Genomic DNA, 13306 nt, shown 5'->3' with positions numbered 1-13306 from the left:
AAATTGCAATTATTTATTCTGATCAAGATTTTAAGTGCTAAAAGAGCCCGAGACCAGAGAACAGTTATAACAAGTGTTGTCTTGCAGCGCCCTCTAGTGTTTAGGTAAATGCGTACTCGTCTGGCTAAATCATGGGCTAAAGTTAAACGATTTAACTGTACTGTTGCCTGGGAATTCAATTACTACACTTATTTAGTTTTTCTTAAGAAAAGAAAACTATCTATCTTTCTCTTTCACACATGCAAAGTAAAAAGCAAGCACACAAAAGATTTAAACCCACAGTATATTTAAACTCTATCCTCAAAAATTACTTTTTGATCAGTCTTTATACATCCACATTAATGTAACACAATACAGCAAGACAGAACTGTCAAATAATACATTAAAACAACAGGATACTTAAAAACAGTCTAAAAACTAGCTGACCAGACACTGAAAGAGCTCCCAAGGATGCAAGTTTGGTCTTGTTACTTGAATCACAGGGAGAACGTGGCCAAGACAAATCAATACAAAACATTCCTGGAAAAAAAATCTAGAGAGAAAAATCACTTTATCAAAATGGGTAAAATATAAAAAGAAAATGGTTATAAAAATAGTTAGTCATCCCCCTGTGGAAAAACCCAAGTATAATGGGGAGTGAGTAACCTGTTAAAGATGATGACAGGAATAGGATGTCTTATTATTGCTCTTGTGAAAATTCATGATATTGTAGAAAGAACCAACCTGAGCACATATTACACCAAAGAAAGGGATCACTTGATTCTTGATGCTTCTTTTTTGTCAATAACACAAATGATTCCTTCATGCAAGACATCAGACCTCCCTTTTATCTCTCACCCCCAAAACACCTACGTATCTCACAGCTCAGGGTGAGTCATGGGCCTCTATAATTAGACACGTTAAATATTTTATGAGAGACTGAGAAAAATAGATTGTTTTTTTCCAAGCTTGTCAGACACTGAAAATACCTGCATTTGAGGTTAAAAATACATCAAGCGTGTTGCATTTTTTAAACATGTGAAAACGAGTACAAAGAGAAAGTGCAGTGTGAAACTACTTTTAAAACATGAATCTTGACAAATCAGGATTTAACAAAAAACATGTCAATTAAATCCTTAAAATTTGGCTACATGAACAAGTAGAACTGAAGCTTAAGTAGTGAATGTAACGGGACTGCTTCTTTAGCCACTGAGGTATCTGGAGAAGACCTGATAAAACTTAAACATCTCAGCTCCAGATCTGCATCTCTTTCCCCATAAAGTCTGACTGATCAGGTTAAAAAATAAATAAAAAATAAAAAGACAGCACCAATTGATTGAATCAATTTCACTTGAGCTTCATTTAGACATGCCTCCATGGTGAATAAGGTTGACATTCTTTAACATTCATTTATGCATTCATTGCTGTTTTGCTACCTCATGATATGCTAACATAACCATTTAAGTGAATTAATTCTGAAACATGATGCAGGTGTTTGTTATAATCAGAATGTACTGGGCGTAACGTATGGACCCACACAGCCGACTGAAAGGCAAGTGCCACATTAACATTCCGAAAGCGTTATGAAACAACAGACGATAAAACAAAACCATAAAACAACAATCTCCCACTACAGTTTTAAACTTAGTGTTTCTGCTTTTAAATTAAAATCTTAAATTCTACAAATAAAAACTGGAATGAGAGCTAGTGACTGCTTCATTGTGTTTCTGCATATGCTACGAAAATGTTTTATTTTTAATACATTTTCTGGTTATCTAACACCCAAACAGTGCCACGAGCATCCCCTCTGAATTGTTGTTTGCTTGAACAATACGTAAACACTCCCATTCACATATTTTCAATCAAAAGCAGACTGTTTAAATAGCATGATTGTGACCGTATGTAACGTTTTGCGGCTCTAAATGAGTCTAAACAGACCCAAACGGTTATTTTTTCTCTATTTTTGTTGATAAAAATGGATTTGTTTACTCAATAAAGCTGATATATTAATAACTGTATTTTCACAGTATTTTTTCCTTCATAACAAAAAAAAAAAAGAAGTGTCAGATTGACATGTACTGTAAACATGAGGAGTCCATCAGTTTGGGTCAGCAAGTGGGATCGGCTTGGCATTTTTTGTACTGGAGTATATTATTTACAGCTGACATTTTGTGTTTGAAGCATATAGCAATTCTGATAGGATGCTCATGTCACCACTCTGCCATTTAACTCTCCAGAGACTCAAAATAAGATTTTAACATATTCCTGGTGAACTTTTCCTTCTTCTGTGGCAAACAATACACCATAAACCCTTAAAAAAAAAAAAAGTAAAAAAAAACTGCTCTTTCGAGATCATGAAACTTGTACACTCGTTTAGCATTTTAACAAGGTGGTAGTGTTGTGCTTGGACCATAAAACAACCTACGATGGGACATACAGGGCTGCAGACATTTTTTTTTTTTACATCTCTTGAGGCACTTTTTTGACATTTTCATTCAGATGACCTCAGGATTTGAACATTGCAATGGTCCCCTTGCATATCTGACTAATCAACATCTCAAATGACAGTACATTCTTAGTAATGCACCGATAGTGCATGTATGTGATGTCTACGTGACAACATCCAGAGCCCATGTAGTAGTGTTCATGCTATGAGAAAGAAGTGTGTGAAAAGACTGTTAAAAAACTGTTCAGGAGGTGAGGAATTAGAAAATTTCACAAAAAGGAGTGCCAAACATGTGGCTAATCCCTGGCTGCAGAAAGGGGGGGAGTGAGTGTGATCGAGGAAGACAGATGGCAGAGGAATTAAAGACAATGACAGAGAGAGAGCTAGAGAGATGGGAGGGGCAGGTTAGGGGACACAGGCGAGACGCCCTACTGGGGGAAATTGTTCTGTTGCCGGCGTTTGGCAGACCTCAACTTTTCAAAGCGCGACTCCATCTCTTCCAGGACCTTAGGGGTGTACCGTACCACCAGCTTCACTGTCCCCTGAGCAGCCTTCAACAGCTCCACAGCTTTCTCATGGTGCTCTCCTTCTACACTCTGAAAGACATGCACTTTAAAAGTTCAATCCAAGTCAGACAAAATAAATAATTCATCTTTATGAAATGTCATGTAAATGCTTAAAATAGCACCAGTCAGTTTTATTTTTATTTTTTTTTTGCTGCAAAAAGTTCAAGATAACGCGATTATAGCTCGACTTCATCCAGAAAGTATATGGATTAATCAGACTTCAATTTGGCAAATCTCAATCATTCCCATGCATGTAAACATACTTTGTGAGGCATTTCAAATAATATAAGCTATCACAAATTATGCAATGAATCTATTGTTAAAGTCACACAATGCCGCTTATTCAAAACAAAGGCGTAGCTTGATGACGCCTTGATTTCGGGGAATCATGGGAGTTGTTGTCTTCACCTCTACAGCTGGTGGAGAATACGATGGCATACGGGCAGAAATCATATTCATTGATGACCGCTAATGTATTAAAGATTTATTAACGTTACAAAAACCGTTGGGAGAGGAACGAGGCCGCTGGAACGATTGGTAATGAGAGACAAGCTCGACACACAGCTCGAGTCGAGAGCAGTGGAGCTTTTATAATGCTACTCTGTGCGTTCGCTCGGCGGCTACTGTGAGACACTTGTTGCACACTGCAGTGAGCTAGATCGATAATAGGCATGGTAAAAATGGTACTCGTGGTAAATCAAGAAAATAAGATTTAAACAAAAAGACTAACTGTGTTAAGCTGTGTAACAATGATTCGTTTTCTGTCAATGAATGCATCCAAACAGTTGCTCAATTGTCTAATAAAACACATAATATATTAAAGCGTCTTTGGTGTTTCCATGGTTTCTAAAAAATAAAACCAGAAATTGAGGGTAACGCGGGCATGATGTCATTGATAGGCGATGCACGGACCCAGTCTACGTCCTGGTTAAAACCTGGATTAAAAAAAAATCTTATTTCTCTGGATTTAAACATTCAGGATAATACAAATACACAAATCAACAAAACATATAACATTGTTCTAGTGGTTTTTGGATATTTTAATCCAAAAATCGTACATAGCGTGGCTTTAAACAGACTTTTTAAAATAAAAAATTACAACATATAAAGCATTATTGTGGATCATGTGGGTGTGCAAGGCATTAGCTATGTACATACCACTCCATTAACGGAAAGCAGCTGGTCTCCTCTCTTTAGGCCGCCGTGCCGATCAGCGATGCCTCCAGGAATGATACGGGAGATGTAGATGGGTGAGTTTTGTTCCTTCCCACCCATGATGTTAAATCCCAGTCCCTCCTCTGTTTTTGGGAGCTCGACCACACGGGGGTGAGAATGACCCTCACTGGCTGCAAATGCAGCAACTGTAGCCTGGGAACGAAGCGAAGATGGCCGTAAATCAACCACTTATGAATACCATTAATTTATTGTCTTGTGCAAATTGAACATACACAAACATTTCATATATAGATATATAAAAATTTTTTTTTTAAAAACTCTATATATTGAAAACACATTAAATTGTAATAATAGTTCACATTATTACTGTTTTGGGCTTGGTGAACAGAGTTGTTTCAAAAACATTTTTCAAAAGTTCCCCAAATTTTTCAATGGTAGTGAATAAAATACATTATTTATTCATTATATAATAAAAAACTGCAAATGGCTAAATTCCACAAATAAGTTGCTCATATATTTTTAGGCCATCAGTGTGGTGTTAAAGAAGGCATTACAACCAAGCCAATCAGATAATGAGATTGACTGTCTGTCAATGTGTGGATTTAATGTGAGTTACAGAAAAACTTCTGTCCATTCGATTAGGAGGTAGGCCTATTCAGCGTCTTACCTTTGCTGTTGCATTCGCCCTCACCTCTGGGCTGCTATTTATGTCCACCGTCTCATACACATGCTCATATACCTGAAAAAAATAAAAAAAATAAAAATGCCAATACAGTATTGAATAGAACCTCTACGGTCATCCTCTGATAAACTATACTGGTAAACAAGCACAGATGTACAATTTGAGCCAGATTTCCAGAACCTGAGGCAGTTTCCCAGATCCTTCTCAGTTTAGTTACAAACTAAATTACTTGTGAATCGTAACTCACCCTTAAAAAGCCGTTTAAATGAATCACATTAGTCTGTATCAGATCTTCAGTGGACAGACACCATTAACAGAGCAACTGTGTATTAGACCGGGTGTAATCGGTGACTGGAAAGCCACACCATTAAGAAGCTACAGTATCAAATCAATCTCTTTACATGGCTTGCCTCTAGATGCTTTAGCACGTTAAACCTCTATTCCATCTTCCATTCAGGGCCGCTGTTATAAGTCCACCCACATACCTCAGCATTCAACTGCGAGTCATGCGTGTTTATCTGAGAATCAAGCAAGCATTCAGAGGTTCAGTGCAAAGCGTAAATGTTTAAGAGACGAAGCTGTTGAGTTACTAATCAACCACTTTACACATCAATCACAAATACAGCACATAACTCAAGCACCATCACATGCAACAACCTAAATAAGCATTTCTGGAGAAAACAAAACATGCAAAACAGACCGTTTTATTAAAGGTCTGGGTTTATTAAAACTGTGTAGGCACAGTGTAGATAAGTGAAGTTAAACTTTCCAGGAGTTTCAGTGAACTAATGATGCATTTTCAAGACTTAAACACTCAAAAGGGTAAAAAAACAAACAAAAAAACAGTTGAGACTATAAAACGTGCTAGAACTCATTTTATAAAACTACATTTAGGTGCTTGAACTATAATACAGACTATAATCATTTACAATGTTTTTTTCTAGTAATAAAAAAAATTGTCATCCACATTATATTAGTAATTGGCCGATAGTTTTTTGCATTAAATAGTGATGCACCGATATGAACACTTTGGCTGAGTGATACTGATAACCGATATATTTTTTATATATTGTTGATATATAATTTTTGAGAGCCTGATTACAAAAACAAAAGTCTCAACATTAAAAGCCCATGTCCCAAACACACAATAATGTTCCCATTATAATTTTATATAGTCTATGTGACAGACTTATTGACCTATATGTTGCACTTGACTGTGTTTTCCTTTTTGAAGTGATTTCAATCATATTTCAAGCAATTCACAACTATCATGTTGAACAGTGCACATCTGAAGCGTCTCAGCTGAAGAAAATAATACATTATTTATTGGCTTTGATATATCTGCCAAATTTCCTTATGGGGCCGATAACGATAACATTGAAAATGAACATATTGGTCGATACCGGTATGGTGGCCGATATATATTGTGCATCCCTAGCATTAAATTGATCAAAAGTGATCGTAATGATACAAATGATTTGCATTTTAAATAAATGCTGTTCTTTTGAATGTTCTATTCAACACAAATAATAAGAAATGTTTCTTGAGCAGAAAATCTGCATATTAGAATGATTTCTGAGTGCTGAAAATTCAGCTTTGCATCACAGGAAAAAAATCTCTTTTAAAATACATTCAAGTAGAAAACATCTATTTTAAATTGTAATAATATTTCACAATATGTTTTTTTACTGTATTTCTGATAAAATGCATATAAAAATGCAGCCTTGGTGAACATAAGTGACTTCTTTGAAAAACATTAACAAATCTTACTGACCCCAAACTTTTATACAGTAGTCTATAACCTTTAGATTACCTTAGCTTACTTAAAACGAATCGTTAAAAACAGTACTTTACATTTCATGTTTGGCAAATCTTAAAATGAGTATCCATTTTTAATATTGTCCATTGTAATATTAAGCCTATATTCACATATTTAAAACAAATATTTTTACTTGATTTAGACATCATTAGAAGAATAGAATTTTAACATTTTATTTGACATTCATCAGTTACCAGGCATAACATGAAAATAATTATTGTCTTATCTGTGCATCACTACAAATAAATAAGCAGTTGCTTTATGACAATGAAATTACTTTGTCGTAATTGAACAAACTTAAACATACCCTAAAATCACTCTTAGACTGCTGCTGAAAACTGAAAATACAGTTTATAAATGGGCAAAATCATTTAAGATGAGTGCCTGCCTTGACTTGTAGACAGTATTAGGAGTATGATGATCCTTATTAACTGATTTTCATAGAGCCTCTTCAAATCTTTTCACAAATCTTTGCTTCAGAAACCCCTGCTTTATTCTAGGCTCTCACGCAAGGCGTGAACAGCATCTCTGCTGCGAGCATCACTTGTGCTGAGACTTCAGAGTCTTCAGTGAGCACGACAGATGACCAAGCAGCAGGGAGGAGACCAGTCAAGTGCCAACAGTCTTAGATTCACTACATGGGCAACAGAACACTAGTTTTATGCCCAGTCTGAAACAGACAAATGGATGGATGCTATTTGCGGACATCAGAATCAATATCCAGTCCTTCTGCACAACAATAACTAACTACCCATGTACTACACCAATGAGCACTTTGTCATAAGTGATGAGAGCATTTTCAGTCATAAGCCATGTACTTGGCCGGGAAAAAAGGGGTTGGTGATGAGGATGAAACAACTTCCGTTAAAAAAAAAAGGAATCACCCCAATTCACAACATTCATATGCACATGAATTTCGCCACTCTCAGCAAACATAACCGATTTCCTTACTCGTATATGATGAAATCCATAAAACTTAATCTTAACATAATTAGAAGGCCACCCAAAGTATGTGATTTTGGGTATGTGTGGTTTCAGTTGCTTCTACATTTTTTTCATAAATTTAAACTAAATCTCAGTACAAAAGGTGAAACAGGATTTGTTATGAAAAGGTTTGTACGCAGATTTCACAGACAAAATTTGTCCCGTCCTTCGGATGAGATGTAAAACCGAGGTCCTGACTCTCTGTGGTCATTAAAAATCCCATGGCATTTCTCGTAAAGAGTAGGGGTGTAACCCCGGTGTCCTGGCCACATTCCACCCATTGGCCCTTACCAATCATGGCCTCCTAATAATCCCCTTATATTGAATTGGCTCTATCACTCTCTCTCCTCTCTCCACCTATAGCTGGTGTGTGGTGAGCGCACTGGCGCCGTTGTACTGTGGCTGCCGTCGCATCATCCAAGTGGATGCTGCACACTGGTGGTGGTTGAGGAGAGATTCCCTGATATGGTTGTAAAGCGCTTTGGGTGTACAGTAGTACATATGAAAGCGCTATATAAATGCCTCATTCATTCATTCAAAATTGTGTGTACAGACAAAAGTGAGTAAGTCTCATTAGTTTGACAAGTTAAAAAGTCAAGTCTTGCTGTCCCAACTGTAAATAAAGCAAAATCCCACAGTATATCAAAATGAACTGTTTTTGAATTAGGCCTAAATAAAATAAGTAAAGACACAGTTATTGTGTCTTCGTGAGAAATCACTGCATCACTTCTGAATATCACTATTCAAATCTCTAATAAATCAAACACAAAGGACAACCAAAATCATCATCGGCAACCAAATGGCCTAAATTTCAATTAAATCGATGACCGATTAACTGTCGATAATAATTTAATCGATAAAACTTAACCATGGTCGATAAAGCAAGGTCCATCATGAGAGTGCGTAGTTTTAAGGTGTGTGCGGCTCATGTGCAAAAAACATGCAGCAGACACACAAGAAAAAATGAAGACAGTGCGCCGTAGTTACATATTCTACAAGACATGCAATGGATTCAGTAGGCTAGCCGTTTATTTCAAAACATAAAGGGTCCAAAAAACCCTTCAAACAAGTGATTTTACTGAACACAAGAAATACTTATTTGTGTAAATGCCACAATAAAAGTAAAACTTCCAGCACTTTTAGCTGTGTGCTCCTATTCCATGGCGCATAGCCAAGCAGCATTTCGTGTCACTCCGTGATTTACGCATTATTGTCTTATGTTGTGTTTGGGCTTGTTCGAGATGACCTGCTCCAAATAAAGATATGTGATCTACTATGGTTTATTAAGGTTTTGCGAAGTTACAAATAAAAAAGCGGCACAAAAGCATAATTTGTATACCGTTTACAAGTGCGTCGTTAATTTAGACATATCCATTATGGGAATTTATGTAAATTGACATCCCTAGTTTGATTATAAGACAGATTTGCTAGGGTCAGAAACAAAAACTTCTATACAGATGAATGAAGCAAAACAGTCATGGGCAACAAGATTACATAAGGACTTGAATTTCATTTGAATGCATGAATGTGATGCTGGCACACTTACCTCCCGTACGGCATTGCAGAACTCGCTCTGCAAAACCCTCTGCAGTGCCTGCAGCTTCTGGGGAGGCACTTCCCCTGTTCTCTGGAGCTTGTCCAGCAGCTCAATAGCACGAGATATGTCTGTAGAAGAACATATGCAAAACAGTGAGGGCAAGACCAAGACCATGGATAATCATATGCATCATGCCATCTGGAGATGTTGTGTTTGGCTAAACAACTATGCCTAATAAATAACATTGAACGCTATAAAGGGTAATATTTCAGGACTGGAGTATTTCAAAAGGTTACATTGAAATTTTCTTTCCATAAAATCTAATTACAACTGTTCGCCCAGATATGTTTTTTTATTTATTTTATTATATGCGTGTTTCGCATGGACTGCTATCAAATTTCTCTACAGCTAAGAAGGAATATCCTTTGTTAATCAATCTGAAAAATAATATAACTTCTGGATGGAAGAGATCTTTAAATACTCTGTATAGTTCTCAGATTCAGCCACAGAACTAACACAAGTCAACTAATGCACCAACTAACTTTGTAACGGTATACAGATACAAATATCAAAATAACAATAGATCTCTGATTATCATCATTAAATCAGCGCTTTTGCTAATCTACTAGCCAATGTTAACTCTTCACAAAATAAAGCCCCATAAACTGTCAGTTGGACAACAAATGAGATGATGTCTTTAAGCATTTCCCTGAAATACTGTACTAAACCACCAGAAACAATCAAATACTGTACACTGATGTCTAATACTATTACTAAACACTGACCTGGCGTGACCATGCTAACAGTGCTGCTCACAAAAGATTACTGCCTCTGACAGCTAGCCTCGTGTTTTGCTTTCATTGAACGTAAACATGCGCTTTAACGACAGAAAAAGATGTTCATACTTCACATGTTATACGTTTTCGTATACGTCGCGGTATTTATTGAATATTATGAATGATTTGATACAATGAATGGGAGCTAGCTCGCTGTCGTCCACTGCACTAATCCATTTTATGAAGTGACAGCGGGATGTTAAGAGCAAAAAGCGTGATTTACACAACCTCCTGAGCATTACATTCAACAGAAAGTGTTTCAGCGTGCGGCTTACCTCTTTCCAGACGTACAGGTTCTCCTAAAGAGGCCATTTTAGCCCTGGTTATTGAGTTTGCGTTTGGCGAAAGCTCCAGACTCACGTCTCCGCTGCTGTGTTTGTTGCTGTTAGCTAGTTAGCTAACGTTAGCTGCTCAGCTTAAGCGCTGTGGCTAATGCAAAGAGATTAGAGGACGAGTCAAGAGCATCGTACCTGCGCTACTTCTGTGCAGACACTTTGCATACCACAAAAAAACAACATTTCATTATGAGCAGCCCAAGGAAATATGCTTATATTATATATTAGGAATATGTAATATATTTAAGTAATAACAAATATAATTACAGCTAAAGAATACTGTTTGGCAAGACCTTCTATACAGAGTTGCAAATACAGCAGGGAATCGGGCTTGGTTTATATGTTATTAAGTTGGCTTGGAAAAGCCAACTTACTGATATTGTACTTAAGATTATTATTATTATTATTATTAGACTAAATGTCTCCCGCAACTCCTAAACTGTTCAAGATACAAGTTAAACTCAGACTAGACCTTCAAACTGTTCTGACACAGTTGCTTCATCTATTTAGATTGATCAGACTTGCTGTTTTCCTAAAATTGCTGATAAAAACTTGGAAAAATCCCATAGACTTTCATTGCGTAATGTTCAAATTGAGCCAAGACTATTTAAACTTCAACTGCCAAAATTTTAATTTTGACAGTTGGAGAGGCTCATTAGACTCCATCAGCTGACATTCTATGTACTATTTCTAATTCATCGATACTCATTTTACATTCTATCTAGTATTTCTAAACTGAAAACCTTCAAACTTCTACAAACTTTTAAAACTACTAAACTAAAACTTAAACTAATTAAAACTGAAAACATTCAAACTTTTAAAACTACTAAACTAAAACTTAAACTTAAACTAATTAAAACTAAAAACCTTCAAACTTCAAGCTTTTAAAAATTCTTCAAACTTTCTGGCAAGGCTTTTTCATGCCAACTTAAAGTTTGTCTACAAACTTTTTCATCTAGTTACTGTTACTATATTAACACAAATGTTCATGCAAATACTATTATTAAGCACATTCATTTGGTCGCATCATTTCAGTAGAAGATATCCCCTGGGGCCGTTTGCATAAATGGCTAAAACTAGACTTACAAGTTAGTCATCCATTTTTTCTTTTCTTAAGGACTGTTCATAACTTTTTAAAATCAGTTAGGCTACATAAAAACGTAGATTGGTCTAATTTGATAACAGTGCTGGGCAGATTACTTACAAATTGAAGTCATTTACTGATTCCAAATTAAATAACAAAAATTGTTATTACAAAAATTGTAATCTAGATTAGGCTACTCATTTTATGTAGGCTAGCTACATGTATTCAGTATTCATGTATTCTTCTGACTACTTTTTGATTGCTTTTTAGATCACTTTTGACCTAACTCAATTATCACATTGACTTGAATAGGATCATCATATTGATATAACAATACAAAGATAAATAAAATATATCCCCCTTTTTATCAACATCATCAAGCATTAAATACTAGATCAGGGTTTCCCAGACTGGCTTTTGTGAGTTTAATGAAAAGCTATTAAGTAATTAAATCATATAAAAATAATAATTTTTAACTAAAAATAAAACATTTACTAAAAAAGATTTAAAAACATATTTGTTTACCTGCATGTTATGTGACCATAAACCAACATCAGAGAACCAACCGTGAACATAATTTTATTATTATATTAACTTAATTTCATTATTGACCTAACTTATTAACTTAAAATCTAAGTGCTTAGGCCTTCTTCAAGTAAACATATTAGGGCAAAGAGGTTCATCTGTCAAAAAAGTTAGGGAATCCCTGCATTAATATGAAATGATGTGAATTTGTAATGTGTTTAAAAGACAAAAGCCTTCCAAAGACAGTCATACATGGTTTAATAAATTACTGTCACTGAGTGATAATTCAAATAATAATTGTGTTTGTCAGAAGTTGATTAGATACGCAATGTTGAGAAAAGATTTGTCAAAAGTGAAAAGATTTCTGTAAATCTAGTGTTTTTACTCAGTTTTCAGTGATCGGCTCATAGTGGCCGGTTCATCAGTGCAATTCTACAAACCTGGAAGACCTTCTGAATGTAGAATAGCCGCAGTAGACTTTTTATAGGAAGTAAAATGTAGATATAACAAAGAAGTAGAATCAATGAATTGAATAATCTACGGCCGTTAATTATGTAATCAATAGAAAAGTAGGCCAAACTGTATAGTCTGATTACTAGTATTTTAAAAAGTAATATAATCTAATTACAAGTACTTAATTTTTGGAATCTGATTACGTAATCCAGATTACATGCAATCAATTATCCAGCACTATTTGATACCGCAAAGTAAGACTGATTACCCCTAACTAACTGCTAGATGGTCATCTGTATTAAAGGGTTAGTTCACCCAAAAATGAAAATTCTGTCAGTAATTACTCACCCTCATGTTGTTCCAACCCCGTAAGACCTTCGTTCATCTTCGGAACACAAATTAAGATATTTTTTATAAGTTTAAGCTTAAGTTTATAAAGCGACGAGAATACTTTTTGTGCGAAAAAAACAACAACAAAAAAACTATTAATTTCCTTCTCTCTGGGCCTCGAGTTTTTTCACGTAGAATAACTGCGTAGCTGTGTTATACTGTGTTAATAACTGTGTTATACGTCACACGTAGGCTCACTATTGGCCGATGCTGGTCATGTGTGTGATGCGTGTGATGCACAACACAGAAGCGCTACGCTATTACACTACGTGAAAAAACTCGAGGCCTACAAATACAAAAAGTATTCTCGTCGCTTTATAAACTTAAGATTGAGCCACTGTAGTCACTTGGACTATATTAACGATGTCTTTAATGCATTTTCTGGGCCAGCAAGTTTTAGTTTAGTGTCTTAGAAGCCTATGGAGGAGTGAGATAGCTCTCAGATTTAATCAAAAATATCTTAATTTGTGTTTCGAAGATGAACGAAGGTCTTA

At 35.6% G+C, this 13306-nt stretch overlaps 1 protein-coding gene across 1 annotated transcript; it reads right to left on the bottom strand.

The window, feature by feature from the left end:
- Positions 1-269: 269 nt before the first annotated feature.
- On the bottom strand, positions 270-10453 carry lin7c (lin-7 homolog C (C. elegans)). The gene is made up of 5 exons (XM_082162615.1): positions 10301-10453; positions 9199-9317; positions 4835-4906; positions 4150-4359; positions 270-3021 (listed from the first exon to the last, which is right to left on the bottom strand). The coding sequence occupies exons 1-5, from the start codon at positions 10335-10337 to the stop codon at positions 2854-2856; spliced, it is 606 nt and encodes a 201-aa protein (XP_082018741.1). The 5' UTR covers positions 10338-10453; the 3' UTR covers positions 270-2853.
- Positions 10454-13306: the final 2853 nt, after the last annotated feature.

This window comes from Leuciscus leuciscus, assembly GCF_965113295.1.
Source record: "Leuciscus leuciscus genome assembly, chromosome: 2".
Classification (NCBI taxonomy): Eukaryota; Metazoa; Chordata; class Actinopteri; order Cypriniformes; family Leuciscidae; genus Leuciscus; species Leuciscus leuciscus.
The sequence above is the reverse complement of the archived record's forward strand: the minus strand, read 5'-3'. Positions and strand labels throughout refer to the sequence as shown.

What these genes read in the sequence shown, in the direction of transcription:
- lin7c (XM_082162615.1), bottom strand. Translation starts at nt 10,337, where the DNA reads ATGGCCTCTTTAGGAGAACCTGTACGTCTGGAAAGAG. An exon ending in ACCTGTACGTCTGGAAAGAG is followed by an intron (nt 9,318 to 10,300) that starts GTAAGCCGCACG and finishes GTTCTTCTACAG; the next exon opens with ACATATCTCGTGCTATTGAG. An exon ending in GGGCGAATGCAACAGCAAAG is followed by an intron (nt 4,360 to 4,834) that starts GTAAGACGCTGA and finishes CTTCGTTCCCAG; the next exon opens with GCTACAGTTGCTGCATTTGC.